Source organism: Salarias fasciatus, unplaced genomic scaffold, assembly GCF_902148845.1.
Source record: "Salarias fasciatus unplaced genomic scaffold, fSalaFa1.1, whole genome shotgun sequence".
NCBI classification, from domain to species: domain Eukaryota; kingdom Metazoa; phylum Chordata; class Actinopteri; order Blenniiformes; family Blenniidae; genus Salarias; species Salarias fasciatus.
In genome coordinates, this window is record NW_021941393.1 from 185001 (window position 1) to 201380 (window position 16380).

General features: G+C 49.8%; 2 protein-coding genes across 3 annotated transcripts in view; one reads left to right on the plus strand and one right to left on the minus strand.

The window, feature by feature from the left end:
• LOC115385609 (desmoglein-2-like) overlaps positions 1–4587 on the plus strand; it is an 18909-nt gene extending 14322 nt beyond the window's left edge. Inside the window, exon 12 of the mRNA XM_030087680.1 lies at positions 4554–4587. Coding sequence (XP_029943540.1) covers positions 4554–4576 — 23 coding nt within the window. The 3' untranslated portion in view covers positions 4577–4587. The remainder of the gene's footprint in view (positions 1–4553) is intronic.
• Positions 1–16286, minus strand: part of LOC115385607 (desmoglein-4-like) — a 20166-nt gene extending 3880 nt beyond the window's left edge. Inside the window, exons 1-14 of one of the 2 annotated variants that reach the window (XM_030087675.1) lie at positions 16129–16285; positions 15606–15716; positions 15343–15498; positions 15117–15255; positions 12997–13166; positions 12788–12922; positions 10813–10998; positions 10198–10739; positions 9971–10113; positions 7034–7255; positions 6710–6949; positions 6481–6614; positions 4479–4805; positions 1–3533 (exon numbers count right to left, since the gene is read on the minus strand). The exon at positions 1–3533 is cut by the window's left edge and continues 1757 nt beyond it. In XM_030087675.1, the coding sequence (XP_029943535.1) occupies positions 2529–3533; positions 4479–4805; positions 6481–6614; positions 6710–6949; positions 7034–7255; positions 9971–10113; positions 10198–10739; positions 10813–10998; positions 12788–12922; positions 12997–13166; positions 15117–15255; positions 15343–15498; positions 15606–15716; positions 16129–16176 (3558 nt within the window). In that variant the 5' untranslated portion in view covers positions 16177–16285 and the 3' untranslated portion in view covers positions 1–2528. Of the gene's footprint in view, positions 3534–4478; positions 4806–6480; positions 6615–6709; positions 6950–7033; positions 7256–9970; positions 10114–10197; positions 10740–10812; positions 10999–12787; positions 12923–12996; positions 13167–15116; positions 15256–15342; positions 15499–15605; positions 15717–16128 lie in introns of both variants that reach the window. The other variant, XM_030087677.1, reaches the window with a different exon arrangement.
• Positions 16287–16380: the final 94 nt, after the last annotated feature.

A 16380-nucleotide genomic window follows, 5' to 3' on the forward strand; every position in this document is an offset into this window, starting at 1 on the left:
GAAGCGTATGTAGGCTTCATTCTATATGTTGTAGATCTATAGAAGCGTAAATAAGGTTCATTCTATATGTTGTAGATCTATAGAAGCATCTATAGGGTTCGTTCTACATGTTGTAGATCTATAGAAGTGTCTATAGGGTTCATTCTATATGTTGTAGATCTATAGAAGCATCTATAGGGTTCGTTCTACATGTTGTAGATCTATAGAAGTGTCTATAGGGTTCATGCTATATGTTGTAGATCTATAGAAGCGTAAATAAGGTTCATTCTATATGTTGTAGATCTACAGAAGCATAAATAAGGTTCATTCTATATGTTGTAGATCTATAGAAGTGTCTATAGGGTTCATGCTATATGTTGTAGATCTATAGAAGCGTAAATAAGGTTCATTTTATATGTTGTAGATCTATAGAAGCATCTATAGGGTTCGTTCTACATGTTGTAGATCTATAGAAGTGTCTATAGGGTTCATTCTATCTGTTGTAGATCTATAGAAGCGTAAATAAGGTTCATTCTATATGTTGTAGATCTATAGAAGCATAAATAGGGTTCATTCTATATGTTGTAGATCTATAGAAGCGTAAATAAGGTTCATTCTATATGTTGTAGATCTATAGAAGCGTCTGTAGGGTTCGTTCTATATGTTGTAGATCTATAGAAGCATAAATAGGGTTCATTCTATATGTTGTAGATCTATAGAAGCATCTATAGGGTTCGTTCTACATGTTGTAGATCTATAGAAGTGTCTATAGGGTTCATTCTATATGTTGTAGATCTATAGAAGCGTAAATAAGGTTCATTCTATATGTTGTAGATCTATAGAAGCATCTATAGGGTTCGTTCTACATGTTGTAGATCTATAGAAGTGTCTATAGGGTTCATTCTATATGTTGTAGATCTATAGAAGCGTAAATAAGGTTCATTCTATATGTTGTAGATCTATAGAAGCATAAATAAGGTTCATTCTATATGTTGTAGATCTATAGAAGCATAAATAAGGTTCATTCTATATGTTGTAGATCTATAGAAGCGTAAATAAGGTTCATTCTATATGTTGTAGATCTATAGAAGCGTAAATAAGGTTCATTCTATATGTTGTAGATCTATAGAAGCATCTATAGGGTTCGTTCTACATGTTGTAGATCTATAGAAGTGTCTATAGGGTTCATTCTATATGTTGTAGATCTATAGAAGCGTAAATAAGGTTCATTCTATATGTTGTAGATCTGTGGAGTCGTCTGTAGGGATTCCTGGCTCCGCCCACCAGGTTCATCCCAGAGGACTTCACGTAGCTAGCACGCTAACACGGGCGTCCTTTAGCTTCCTCGCTAGCACCCGGTTCCAACACGTTCTCTTTTTTTTTTTTTTTTTTTTTTTTTTTTTTTTACCCAGGGTGCACTTCGCCCAGCTGAACGTGACCCGGCCCGACGGCGAGACGGGGAAGCACAAGTCGGTTCCCCCGGCACTGTTAGCATGGTTAGCTTCAGCTGGATCCGCTGAGTCACCCAGCTCAGCATGAACAGTCCTGGCTAACGGTTTGTTAGCTAACAGCAACCAGGCGCTTTGTTTCGAATCAATAAAGACGCGATCGATTGATTGATTCCGTTTATTGACGTTTCCACGGCAAACATGTTCCACACCCGAAAAAAACCTACCACCTTTTTCACTTTCGTAAACCACGACAAACGCGTTCCCAAATGTTTCCGAGACAACGAACGCGAACCTAGCTACCGAAGCTAAAGTGGCTAAATAGACTGCTAAAAGAGCTAATATGGTTTAAAAAGCTAAAAATGCTAAGAAAGCTAAATTGATAAATCTTGAGACAGCTAAACTGAAATAAGCTAAAATAGCTAAAGTCACTTAATAAGCTAAAAATGCTAAGACAGCTAATCAGGCTAAAAAAGATAAAAGAAAAAAATAATGCTAAGGTGGCTAAATTGATTTAATCAGCGAAAAATGCTAATAGCTAGTCTGGCTTTAAGAGCTAAAATTGCTAAATGAACTGAAGCTAAAAATGCTAAGCTAACCAATTGGGTTTAAAAAGCTAAAATTGCGAAGGCAGCTAAATAAGATAGCTAATTTGACGTAAGCTAAAAAATTTTTATATAGCTAAATTAGTTTAAGAAGCTAACAATGCTGCGATAGCTAAAGAAGCTTAGTAAGCTAAAAAATGCTAATATAGATTTAATCAGCTAAGATGTTAAGAGCTAATTCAGCTTAAAGAGCTAAAAATGCTAAGATAGCTAAATTGACTTAAGCTAAAAATGGTAAGCTAACCAATTTGGTCGATCAAGCTAAAATGCTAAAGAAGCTAAATTGTCTCAAAGAGCTAAACAAATTTTAGGATTGGCTTAATAAGCTAATGATGCTAAGCTGGCTAATGTGAGATAAGCTAAAAATGCCTGTAGAGCTAATTTTGGTGTAACAAGCTAACAATGCTAAGAAAGCTAAATTGCCTTAAAAAGCTAAAAGTGAAGCCGCTACAACTTATAATGCTAACAGGATAAGAAAAAAAAAAATTTATTCTAGTTATTTCCCACCTTGTTCCGCACTCTCAACGACGTTAGCATGAATGGTGCTAAAAGCTAATTCTCTATTCTCGCTAGCTGAATGACTTGACGACGTTTCGATACGTTCCGCCGTCTCTGCGACGGCGTTTCCCGACGACAGATTCACACAATTAGCGGTTAGCCGGCCAACGACATTAAAAACGGCTCGCGACCCGACGACCCCTGGCTGATCCGAACCCCGCGCCGCCAAGCCTAACGCCCCCTGAGGGGGGGCAGCCGGGTTCACCAGGACAGCACCTCGGGGCAGGGTCCCCAACGGGGGCCCCGGGTCCAACTGAACCGCCCCGCCGGGACCCTTCGGGTCGCCGACTAGCATGTAGCCGCTCGTGGGATTTGGCGGCAAAATGGAGCCCATGGGAAGCAGGACGGTGGGGCTGGCGGCGCTAGCCGCGGACGCTTCGGCAACCACGAGTCCGGGCGGACTCTGGGGTCCGCCCAGGACGTACAGGCCGGGGACGTACTGCAGGGGGACCACCGGGTTGGCGGCGTAGTAAAGAGGCGGAGACACGGCGGGACGGCGGAGGCCGGCGACCGCGGCGGAGGAAAGGGTGGCGCTGCTTCCTGCGCTGGCTGCCGTTAGCGTCTCGGTTTGGAGGGAGGACTGGTTCTTGTTGAGGACGGACTCTGAGGCCTCAACAGACCGCGTTCTGACCGAACGCGCCTCGACCGAGCGCGCCTCGGCGGAATGCGCCTCGACCGAGCGTGCTTCGACCGAGCGCGCTTCGACCGATCGCGCCTCGACCGATCGCGCCGCCTCGACCGAGCGCGCCTCGACCAAGCGCGCCCCGGGCGGGGAGCAGATCTCCGCTAGCCTCTTGAACTTGGGGTCGAGGTCAGACAGGAAGTCCAGGTCGCCGTCCTCCTCCAGGAGGCCGCAGCTGCCCAGCGAGCCGGCGGCGGACCACGGGCCCTCCGAGTCGTACTCCAACAAGCTGTCCCTCGCTGCCACCGTGCACGCCGCTTTCTGAAAACAAAAGCAAGCAGTTAGCATTAGCATCTCCACCTGCAGCTAGTGCCATCCAGACTAAACAACGCCAGCTTTGCTGAGAGCTCCATTCCCAACCGTTAGCCACCCCATTCCCGACCGTTAGCCACCACATTCCTGACCGTTAGCCACCCAATTCCCGACAGTTAGCCACCCCAATCCTGACCGTTAGCCACCCCATTCCCAACCGTTAGCCACCCCATTCCGGACCATTAGCCACCCCATTCCTGACCGTTAGCCACCCCATTCCTGACCGTTAGCCACCCCATTCCTGACCGTTAGCCACCCCATTCCTGACCGTTAGCCACCCCATTCCTGACCATTAGCCACCCCATTCCTGACCGTTAGCCACCCCATTCCTGACCGTTAGCCACCCCATTTCCGACCGTTAGCAACCCCATTCCTGACCGTTAGCCACCTCATTCCGGACCGTTAGCCATCCCATTCCCAACCGTTAGCCACCCCATTTCCGACCGTTAGCCACCCCATTTCCGACCGTTAGCCACCCCATTCCTGACCGTTAGCCACCCCATTCCTGACCGTTAGCCACCTCATTCCTGACCGTTAGCCACCCCATTTCCGACCGTTAGCAACCCCATTCCTGACCGTTAGCCACCTCATTCCTGACCGTTAGCCACCCCATTCCCGACCATTACCCACCCAATTCCCGACCGTTAGCCACCCCATTCCCGACCATTAGCCACCCCATTCCTGACCGTTAGCCACCCCATTCCCGACCGTTAGCCACCCAATTCCCGACCGTTAGCAACCCGTTTCCGGACCATTAGCCACCCCATTCCCGACCATTAGCCACCCAATTCCCGACCGTTAGCCACCCAATTTCCGACCATTAGCCACCCCATTCCCGACCATTACCCACCCAATTCCCGACCATTAGCCACACAATTCCCGACCGTTAGGTACCTGAGAGTAGTAATCCCGAAGGAATTCTTCCGGGAGCGCGAAGTCGTCGTACAGAGCGACGGCGTGGCGGCCGCTCGCCGCCGCCGCCGCCCGGCTAGCCACAGCTCGGCCGCTGCGGCGGCGGGAACCCTGACGCGAGAAGTGGTAGGCGTTGTCCACTTCCATGGACAAGTCCTCGACGTGCTGCCGCTGGGACTCGCTGAAGAACGTCCCCCGCTGCGTCGCCGTGACGACGGCGGAGAAGACGTTCCCCGCCGCGGCTGCCGCGGAAGTTTCGACTTTTCTTTGCGTTCCCAGCATGATAGCAACGTTCTGGAGGGGAACCTCCTGTAAAGATGTTTAAAGGATGATTTCAGTCGACAGTGTTCGAGGTACGTGGCGTTCTACAGACTTCCCAATTAGCCACCCCCTTCCCAACCATTAGCCACCCTATTCCCAACCATTAGCCACCCTATTCCCAGCCATTAGCCACCCCTTTCCAACCATTAGCCACCCTATTCCCAACCATTAGCCACCCTATTCCCAACCATTAGCCACCCCCTTTCCAGCCATTAGCCACCCTATTCCCAACCATTAGCCACCCCCTTTCCAGCCATTAGCCACCCCCTTTCCAACCATTAGCCACCCTATTCCCAACCATTAGCCACCCCCTTCCCAACCATTAGCCACCCCTTTCCCAAACATTAGCCACCCCATTCCCAAACATTAGCCACCCCCTTCCCAACCATTAGCCACCCCTTTCCCAAACATTAGCCACCCCATTCCCAAACATTAGCCACCTCCCTCCCAACCATTAGCCACCCCCTTCCCAACCATTAGCCACCCCTTTCCCAAACATTAGCCACCCCATTCCCAAACATTAGCCACCCCCTTCCCAAACATTAGCCACCTCCTTCCCAAACATTAGCCATCTCCTTCCCAAACATTAGCCACCTCCCTCCCAAACATTAGCCATCCCTTCCCAAACATTAGCCACCCCCTTCCCTACCATTAGCCACCCCCTTCCCAACCATTAGCCACCCCCTTCCCAACCATTAGCCACCCCCTTCCCTACCATTAGCCACCCCCTTCCCAACCATTAGCCACCCCCTTCCCTACCATTAGCCACCCTATTCCCAACCATTAGCCACCCCCTTTCCTACCATTAGCCACCTCCTTCCCAAACATTAGCCACCCCCTTCCCAACCATTAGCCACCCCCTTCCCTACCATTAGCCACCCCCTTCCCTACCATTAGCCACCCTATTCCCAACCATTAGCCACCCCCTTCCCAAACATTAGCCACCCCCTTCCCTACCATTAGCCACCCTATTCCCAACCATTAGCCACCCCCTTCCCAACCATTAGCCACCCCCTTCCCTACCATTAGCCACCCCCTTCCCTACCATTAGCCACCCTATTCCCAACCATTAGCCACCCCCTTTCCTACCATTAGCCACCTCCTTCCCAAACATTAGCCACCCCCTTCCCAACCATTAGCCACCCCCTTCCCTACCATTAGCCACCCCCTTCCCTACCATTAGCCACCCTATTCCCAACCATTAGCCACCCCCTTCCCAAACATTAGCCACCCCCTTCCCTACCATTAGCCACCCTATTCCCAACCATTAGCCACCCCCTTCCCAACCATTAGCCACCCCCTTCCCAACCATTAGCCACCCCCTTTCCTACCATTAGCCACCCCCTTTCCTACCATTAGCCACCCCCTTTCCAAACATTAGCCACCTCCCTCCCAACCATTAGCCACCCCCTTCCCGAACATTAGCCACCCCCTTCCCAACCATTAGCCACCCCTTCCCAACCATTAGCCACCTCCTTCCCAACCATTAGCCACCCCCTTCCCAACCATTAGCCACCCCTTCCCAACCATTAGCCACCCCTTCCCAAACATTAGCCACCTCCCTCCCAACCATTAGCCACCTCCTTCCCAACCATTAGCCACCCCCTTACCAACCATTAGCCACCCCCTTCCCGCCCGCTCCCCGCCCGTTCCCGGCCGTCACCTGGTCTTCCCCCGGAGCCTCGGTGTGGTAGGCCATCAGGTGCTCTTTGGTTTCGAAGGGGAGCTCGCTGAACTGGTCCGGGAAGATGCCGTTCGGCCCGCCACACTGACAGAACAGCAGCAGGAGTGGAACCACTGCGCGGGACGGAAACAGGATCGGGGTGAGGTTCTGCCGGAGGGGGGGGCGGGGGGGGGGGGGAGTTCCGGGTTTTTCCGGGGATCAGACTCACGCAGCAGCAGGCACAGCGCCGCCAGCAGCAGGCCGAAGAACGTCGGCGACAGCCCGGAGGACGTGGACACCGGACGTTCCGCCTGAACGCCGCAGTGGTCGGCCCCCCGGCACGAGCACACGTCCACGGTGAAGGTCTCTCCGGCGTCGCACCGCAGACCCTGCGCGTCCAGAACCTCCACCCGGAGCTCGTACGATCCGGGCCAGAGAGCGTCCCGAGAGTGGAACGCCGCCGCGGTTCCTGCAAAAAACGCAGAACGTCGATGAACCCGACGACCCTCCCGGGCGACCGTTGGCCGTTAGCCGCGCCGCTGGCGCGCCGTACCGTTGATGGCCTCCACCTCCCAGCTCCCCTGCGTCCCTTCCTCCGCCACCCTGAAGGTGAACGGGGCGCCGTTGGGCTCCGCGTCCTCGTCCACGGCGCTCACGTGCACGGTCTTCTGGTCGGAGCACAGGCTGCTGCGCACGGCGCTCAGCGTCGGGCAGTGGTCGTTGGAGTCCGCCACCTGGATCGCGATCGTTCCCGTCGCCGTCTGCGAAGGATCGTCTTGGGAAACACGAAAAACCAGGCTTCAGAGGGAACTGCCCAAGACGAGGTTAGCTAGAAGCTAGTAAAGATTAGCTGGAAGCTAGTAGCGTTAGCTGCAAGCTAGAGGAGTTAGCTTTAAGCTAGTAGAGGTTAGCTGGAAGCTAAAAGAGATTAGCTGGAAGCTAGTAGAGGTTAGCTGGAAGCTAGTGGAGATTAGCTGGAAGCTAATAGAGATTAGCTGGAAGCTAAAAGAGATTAGCTAGAAGCTATTAGAGTTAGCTAGAAGCTATTAGCGTTAGCTGAAAGCTAGCAGAGTTAGCTTTAATCTAGTAGAGGTTAGCTGGAAGCTAGTAGAGGTTAGCTGGAAGCTAAAACAGATTAGCTAGAAGCTATTAGAGGTTAGCTAGAAGCTAGTAGAGATTAGCTGGAAGCTAGTAGAGTTAGCTTTAAGCTAGTAGAGGTTAGCTGGAAGCTAGTAGAGGTTAGCTGGAAGCTAAAAGAGATTAGCTAGAAGCTATTAGAGTTAGCTGGAAGCTATTAGCGTTAGCTGAAAGCTAGCAGAGTTAGCTTTAAGCTAGTAGAGGTTAGCTGGAAGCTAGTAGAGTTTGGTAGGAGCTAGAGGAGTTAGCTAGAAGCTCGTAGAGGTTAGCTAGAAGCTAGTAGAGATTAGCTGGAAGCTAGTAGAGTTAGCTATAAGCTAGTATAGGTTAGCTAGAAGCTAGTAGAGGTTAGCTGGAAGCTAGTAAAGATTAGCTGGAAGCTAGTAAAGATTAGCTGGAAGCTAGTAGAGTTAGCTTTAAGCTAGTAGAGGTTAGCTGGAAGCTAAAAGAGATTAGCTAGAAGCTATTAGAGTTAGCTGGAAGCTATTAGCGTTAGCTGAAAGCTAGCAGAGTTAGCTTTAAGCTAGTAGAGGTTAGCTGGAAGCTAGTAGAGTTTGGTAGGAGCTAGAGGAGTCAGCTAGAAGCTACTAGAGGTTAGCTAGAAGCTAGTAGAGTTTAGCTGGGAGGTAGTAGAGTTAGCTTTAAGTTAGTAGAGGTTTGCTGGAAGCTAGTAGAGTTAGCTTTAAGCTAGTAGAGGTTAGCTGGAAGCTAGTAGAGTTAGCTTTAAGCTAGTAGAGGTTAGCTGGAAGCTAGTAGAGTTAGCTTTAAGCTAGTAGAGGTTAGCTGGAAGCTAGTAGAGTTAGCTTTAAGCTAGTAGAGGTTAGCTGGAAGCTAGTAGAGTTAGCTTTAAGCTAGTAGAGGTTTGCTGGAAGCTAGTAGAGTTAGCTTTAAGCTAGTAGAGGTTAGCTGGAAGCTAGTAGAGTTAGCTTTAAGCTAGTAGAGGTTAGCTGGAAGCTAGTAGAGTTAGCTTTAAGCTAGTAGAGGTTAGCTGGAAGCTAGTAGAGTTAGCTTTAAGCTAGTAGAGGTTAGCTGGAAGCTAGTAGAGTTAGCTTTAAGCTAGTAGAGGTTTGCTGGAAGCTAGTAGAGTTAGCTTTAAGCTAGTAGAGGTTAGCTGGAAGCTAGTAGAGTTAGCTTTAAGCTAGTAGAGGTTAGCTGGAAGCTAGTAGAGTTTGGTAGGAGCTAGAGGAGTCAGCTAGAAGCTACTAGAGGTTAGCTAGAAGCTAGTAGAGTTTAGCTGGGAGGTAGTAGAGTTAGCTTTAAGCTAGTAGAGGTTAGCTGGAAGCTAGTAGAGTTAGCTTTAAGCTAGTAGAGGTTAGCTGGAAGCTAGTAGAGTTAGCTTTAAGCTAGTAGAGGTTAGCTGGAAGCTAGTAGAGTTAGCTTTAAGCTAGTAGAGGTTTGCTGGAAGCTAGTAGAGTTAGCTTTAAGCTAGTAGAGGTTAGCTGGAAGCTAGTAGAGTTAGCTTTAAGCTAGTAGAGGTTAGCTGGAAGCTAGTAGAGTTAGCTTTAAGCTAGTAGAGGTTAGCTGGAAGCTAGTAGAGTTAGCTTTAAGCTAGTAGAGGTTAGCTGGAAGCTAGTAGAGTTAGCTTTAAGCTAGTAGAGGTTTGCTGGAAGCTAGTAGAGTTAGCTTTAAGCTAGTAGAGGTTAGCTGGAAGCTAGTAGAGTTAGCTTTAAGCTAGTAGAGGTTAGCTGGAAGCTAGTAGAGTTTGGTAGGAGCTAGAGGAGTCAGCTAGAAGCTACTAGAGGTTAGCTAGAAGCTAGTAGAGTTTAGCTGGGAGGTAGTAGAGTTAGCTTTAAGTTAGTAGAGGTTTGCTGGAAGCTAGTAGAGTTAGCTTTAAGCTAGTAGAGGTTAGCTGGAAGCTAGTAGAGTTAGCTTTAAGCTAGTAGAGGTTAGCTGGAAGCTAGTAGAGTTAGCTTTAAGCTAGTAGAGGTTAGCTGGAAGCTAGTAGAGTTAGCTTTAAGCTAGTAGAGGTTAGCTGGAAGCTAGTAGAGTTAGCTTTAAGCTAGTAGAGGTTTGCTGGAAGCTAGTAGAGTTAGCTTTAAGCTAGTAGAGGTTAGCTGGAAGCTAGTAGAGTTAGCTTTAAGCTAGTAGAGGTTTGCTGGAAGCTAGTAGAGTTAGCTTTAAGCTAGTAGAGGTTAGCTGGAAGCTAGTAGAGGTTAGCTGGAAGCTAAAAGAGATTAGCTAGAAGCTATTAGAGTTAGCTGGAAGCTATTAGCGTTATCTGAAAGCTAGTAGAGTTAGCTTTAAGCTAGTAGAGGTTAGCTTTAAGCTAGTAGAGGTTAGCTGGAAGCTAGTAAAAATGAGCTGGAATTTACACACGCTTAGCTGTGAAGCTAGCAGAAAAGAGCAGGTTTACCTTTGCTGATGGCCAGAATCTTGGCGGTGTACGTTCCGTTGACGAGGAACGGCGACTCTCTGTCGGGAAGCTTGTTGAGCCGGATCTCGGCCGTTTCTTCGTCGATGCTGAACCAGTTGTCGGGGTCGTAGGCCTTAGCGTAGCTGCGACGTGGAGAATCATTCATTAAAGCCTGGGATGACTCAGCAGTTGCTAGCGGTTAAGCTAGCGACGCTCCGGCTACGTACGTGACGTCCTCGGCCACCTCCCCCGTGTCCGGGTCCACCGCGGCGAACACGGTGACCACGGCGCCCTCTTCCGGCGCCTCCCCCGGGTCCTCGGAGACGGGGACCACCTTGGTGTCGGGTCTGAAGGCGGGGCCTTCCGGGACGTTGTTGACGGCGATCTTTACGGGGTAGCTTTTCCCCGGCGCGTCGGGCTTCGCCTCGGAGCCGGCTGGACCCGGCCGGACGCCGGGCTTGACCCCGGCGCCCGGTTTCACGCCGATTCCGACCCCGGCGTCCGCGCCGGCGTCCGCGCCGGCGTCCACGCCGACGTCCACGCCGGCGTCCAGCCCCAGGTCCACTCCAGCCCCGGCTCCGGCCCCGGCTCCGGCCCCGGCCCCGGCCCCGGCCCCGGCTCCGGCCCCCGCCCCCGCCCCCGCCGCGGGCCCGCCCTCCCCCACCTGGACGTCCACGTCCTTCAGCACGGCCTGGCCGTCCACGAACGGCGCCACGTTCTCGATCATCAGGCCCAGCTCCAGGTTCTTCACCTCCTCGAAGTCCACGGGCTGAAACGAGAACGGCGCTCAACCGCCATTTTGTTTTTTGTTTTGGTTTTTTTTTTGTTGTGTCTCCGCCCACCTTGACGAGCTTGAGGACGCCCTCGTTGGTCTCGCGGTCCGTCTCGATGGAGAACAGCCCGTCCTCGTTGCCCTTGGCGATGGTGAAGACGGTGAGCCAGTTGTCGGTGTGCTCCAGGTCGGCGTCCCGCGCCTTGATGCGCATCACCACCACGTCCGCCACGTTCTCGTCCACCGAGCCCGAGTACTGAGGACGCAGGGAGGACGCTGACGGCGCCGAGGGCGCTGGCCGCGCTGAGGATGCTAACGGCGCTAATGATGCTAACGGCGCTAAGGATGCTAACCGTGCTAATGATGTTAACTGTGCTGCTGATACCAACTGTGTTAATGATGCTCACTGTACCAATGATGCTAACTGTGCTACTAATGCTAACTGTGCTAAAGATGCTAACCATGCTAATGATGCTAACCATGCTAATGATGCTCACTGTTTATGATGCTCGCTGTTCTAATGATGCTAACCATGCTAACCATGCTAATGATGTTGGTGATGCTCACTATGCTAATGATGCTAACTGTGCTGATGGTGCTAATATGCTAATGATGCTAAACTGTGCAAACAACGCTCACTGTGCTAATGATGCTGACTGTGCTAATCATGGTAAGAGTGCTAATGTTGCTCACTGCTATTGATGCTAACTGTGTTTATGACGCTGACTATGCTAATCGTGCTAGTTATGCTCACTATGCTCGCCATGCGACTGACGCTAACTGTGCTAATGATGCTAACTGTGCTAAAGATGCTTACCATGCTAATGATGCTCACTGTTCTAATGATGCTAACCATGCTAACCATGCTAATGATGCTCACTGGACCAATGACGCTGTACTAATGATGCTGTGTTAATGATGCTAACTGTGCTAATGATGCTAACTCTGCAAATAACACTCACTGTGCTAATGATGCTAACTGTGCTAATGTAATGCTAACCATGCTAATGGTGCTCACTGTGTTTATGATGCTCACTATGCTAATGATGTTACCTGTGCAAATGATACTGTGCTAATGTAGCTCGCTGTGCTAATCATGGTAAGAGTGCTAATGCTGCTCACTGCTATTGATGCTAACTGTGTTCATGATGCTCACTATGCTAACCGTGCTAATAATGCTCACTATGCTAGCCATGCGACTGACGCTAACTGTGCTAATGATGCTCACTCTACCGATGATGCTGTGCTAATGATGATGCTAACTGTGTTAATGATGCTAACTGTGCTATTGATGCTAACTGTGATAAAGATGCTAGCTGTGCTAATGACGCCAGCTGTGCTAATGATGCTAACTGTGATAAAGATGCTAACTGTGCTAATGATGCTAGCTGTGCTAATGATGCTAACTATGATAAAGATGCTAACTGTGCTAATGATGCTAGCTGTGCTAATGATGCTAACTGTGCTAATGATGCTAACTGTGATAAAGATGCTAACTGTGCTAATGATGCTAGCTGTGCTAATGATGCTAACTGTGCTAATGATGCTAACCGTGATAAAGATGCTAACTGTGCTAATGATGCTAGCTGTGTTAATGATGCTAACCGTGCTAACGCTGCTCACTGTGTCTGTGATGCTCACTATGCTAACGATGCTAACTGTGTTGATGGTGCTAATATGCTAATGATGCTAACTGTTTAAATAACACTTACTGTGCTAATGATGCTAACTGTGCTAAACATGCTTACCATGCTAATGATGCTCACTGTTTATGATGCTCACTGTTCTAATGATGCTAACTGTGCTGATGGTGCTAATATGCTATTGATGCTAACTGTGTTTATGATGCTCACTATGCTAACCGTGCTCATAATGCTCACTATGCTAATGATGCTGTTTACGATGCTCACTATGCTAATAGTGCTAACAGTGCTAATGATGCTCACTATGCAAAAGATGCTAACTGTGCTAATAATAAAAACTAACGTTGCTAACGACGGAACCCGAGACGTTCTGAATTTTCTAGGACGACGGCTGCTCCGCACCTCGGACTCCTCCAGTTCGGGAATGTTGTCGTTGATGTCGAGCACCTTGATCTCCACGGTTCCGGTTCCGGTGAGGCCGCCCGGCGCCCCGCCCATGTCGGTTCCTCTGATCACCAGCCGGTAGAAGTCGTGAGTCTGCGGCAGGAGAACGCAGTCAGGGAAGGGCGGTTTTTTCGGGATTGAGGGGGCGGGGCTTCAGCGGGCCTCACCTCCCGGTCCAGCGTGGCCTCCTTGACGTAGAGCTTCCCGGTGTTCCGGTCCACGGAGAACATGTTCCCGGAGCCTCGGGGCTCCTGGCTCACGATGCTGTAGGCGATCTGAGAGTTGAGCGTCCCCTGCTGGTCGTCGTCCTTCCCCTCCAGCTGCATGACGAACGTTCCTGACCGGAGAAGCACCGCGCTGATGACGCCAGCTGTGCTAACGATGCTAGCTGTGCTAATGAGGCCAGCTGTGCTAACGATGCTAGCTGCGCTAATGACGCCAGCTGTGCTAAAGATGCTGGCTGCGCTAATGAAGCTAGCTGTGCTAATGACGCCAGCTGTGCTAACGATGCTAGCTGCGCTACTGACGCCAGCTGTGCTAATGATGCTAGCTGCGCTAATGAAGCTAGCTGTGCTAATGATGCTAGCTGCGCTAATGAAGCTAACTATGCTAATGATGCTAGCTGTGCTAATGATGCAAGCTGTGCTAATGATGGTAGCTGTGCTAATGATGCTAACTGTGCTAATGATGGTAGCTGTGCTAATGATGCTAACTGTGCTAATGATGGAAGCTGTGTTAATGATGCTAACTGTACTAATGACGCTAGCTGTGCTAATGATGGTAGCTGTGCTAATGATGCTAACTGTGCTAATGATGGTAGCTGTGCTAATGATGCTAACTGTGCTAATGATGGTAGCTTTGCTAATTGTGCTAATGATGGTAGCTGTGCTAATGATGCTAACTGTGCTAATGATGCAAGCTGTGCTAATTGTGCTAACTGTGCTAATGATGGTAGCTTTGCTAATTGTGCTAATGATGGTAGCTGTGCTAATGATGCTAACTGTGCTAATGATGCAAGCTGTGCTAATGATGGTAGCTGTGCTAATGATGGTAGCTGTGCTAATGATGCTAACTGTGCTAATGATGGTAGCTGTGCTAATAATGCTAACTGTGCTAATGATGCAAGCTGTGCTAATGATGCTAACTATGCTAATGATGCTAACTGTGCTAATGATGCTAGCTCTGTTAATGATGCTGTGCTAATGTTGCTCACTGTGCTAACGATGCTGTGCTAATGATGCTAACTATGCTAATGATGCAAACCATACTAATTATGTTCACTGTGCTGATGCTGTGCTAATGATGCTAACTGTGCTAATGATGCTGTGCTACTGATGGTAGCTGTGCTAATGATGGTAGCTGTGCTAATGATGGTAGCTGTGCTAATGATGGTAGCTGTGCTAATGATGCTAACTGTGCTAATGACGCCAGCTGTGCTAACGATGCTAACTGTGCTAATGATGCTAACTGTGCTAATGATGCTAACTGTGCTAATGATGGTAGCTGTGCTAATGATGCAAGCTGTGCTAATGATGCTAACTGTGCTAATGATGCTAGCTCTGTTAATGATGCTGTGCTAATGTTGCTCACTGTGCTAACGATGCTGTGCAAATGATGCTAACTATGCTAACGATGCGAACCATACTAATTATGTTCACTGTGCTGATGCTGTGCTAATGATGCTAACTGTGCTAATGATGCTAACTATGCTAATGATGGTAGCTGTGCTAATGATGCTAACTGTGCTAATGATGGTAGCTGTGCTAATGATGCAAGCTGTGCTAATGATGCTAACAGTGCTAACGATGCTAACTCTGCTAATGACGCCAGCTGTGCTAACGATGCTAGCTGTGCAATGATGCTAACTATGCTAATGATGGTAGCTGTGCTAATGATGCCAGCTGTGCTAATAATGCTAACTGTGCTAATGATGCTAGCTCTGTTAATGATGCTGTGCTAATGTTGCTCACTGTGCTAACGATGCTGTGCTAATGATGCTAACTATGCTAACGATGCGAACCATACTAATTATGTTCACTGTGCTGATGCTGTGCTAATGATGCTAACTGTGCTAATGATGCTGTGCTAATGATGCTAACTGTGCTACTGATGCTGTGCTAATGATGCTAACTGTGCTGCTGATGCTAACTGTGCTGCTGATGCTAACTCTACTCATTATGTTCCCTGTGCTAACGATGCTGTGCTAATGATGCTAACTGTGTCACTGATGCCCACTCTGCTAACGCACAGTGCAAAAAACAAAACGGCGGGAAGCGGCGGCGGGAACCTTTCTTGCTCGCCTCGGTGACGTTCCCGGAGTGCGGCTGGAAGTACGGCGCGTTGTCGTTCTCGTCCAGCACGTTGATGGTCAGCGGGATGTCCACCTCCGCCACGGTGCCGTTCCGGTACTTGGCGGCGCCCATGAGCTGCGGGGGCGACGGGGGCGACGGGGGGGGCTCGTTAGTGGTCGCGCGAAGCTAGCGGTTCCGTTAGCGACACGGCGCCAAGCTGACCTTGTAGGACGGACGCTTCTCCCGGTCCACGACGCTGTTGATGCGCACGAACCCGGTGGCGGGATCCACCGTGAACAGGTTGTACGGCGGCCGGTCGGCGCCCGCCCCGGTGATGGAGTACTCCACCGTCTCCTGCTTGTCCTTGTCGGAACGGATCTGCGAAGAAACGGGGGAAAAAAAAGGGAACCCGACGTTCAAGTTCCGGGAAGAACCGGTTTGGAAAAAAAAAAAAAAAAAAAATGGCGACGGAACGCAGAAAACACCTTGGCGATGAATTCCTTGAGGGTGTAGTTTCGGTTCTCGAGAATCCCGACCGGGGGCACCAGCCACTCCCGCTTGGTTCTCCTCGGACTGTCCGGCGCCCGAGAGCCCAGCTGAGAGGTCAGAGGTCGAGAACGTGAGAACCAGAAACCATCCTTTTCATGGTGGAAATGATGAGGCCGGTTTCCTCATCGCAGGGCGCCCCCTGGAGGCGACGAGAGGGGGGTACCGGTCGGGCCGGTTTTGAAGAGAATGTGGAAGATCCGGCCCGACCGCGTCACCTCAGGGTTGTTTTTTTTTTTTTGGGGAGATTAGCTTCTGACAGCCTTTTGAAGAACTGATAAGAAACACTCAAACAAAAAAAAACACACAAAGGAACCAGAAAACACACGGAAAGTTCTCTGGTGCAGATTTTGGAAATGAGAAAAAATCCTGTACATATTTTTTTAAATATATATCTACAGATAGCCATCTTTTTTCTATATATATATATATATATATATATATATATTTTGGAATACTCACCACCTCCGCCAGCAGCAGGAGGAGCAGAACCGAGCGGAACCGAGCCATTTTTCTTCCTTCCCCCCCCCACACCCGGGAAATCCGTCGGGAGAGCCGCGCACACACACACACACACACACACACACCTGCGCGCGGCGAGCGTCGCTAACTTGCAAAAGACTGCATATAGGGGGGAGGGAGGGAGGCGTGTCGGCAAGTGGAAGGTCATGCCCCTCCCCCTCCCCCGCCCCCGACCCCGGGGGGCAAAAAAAA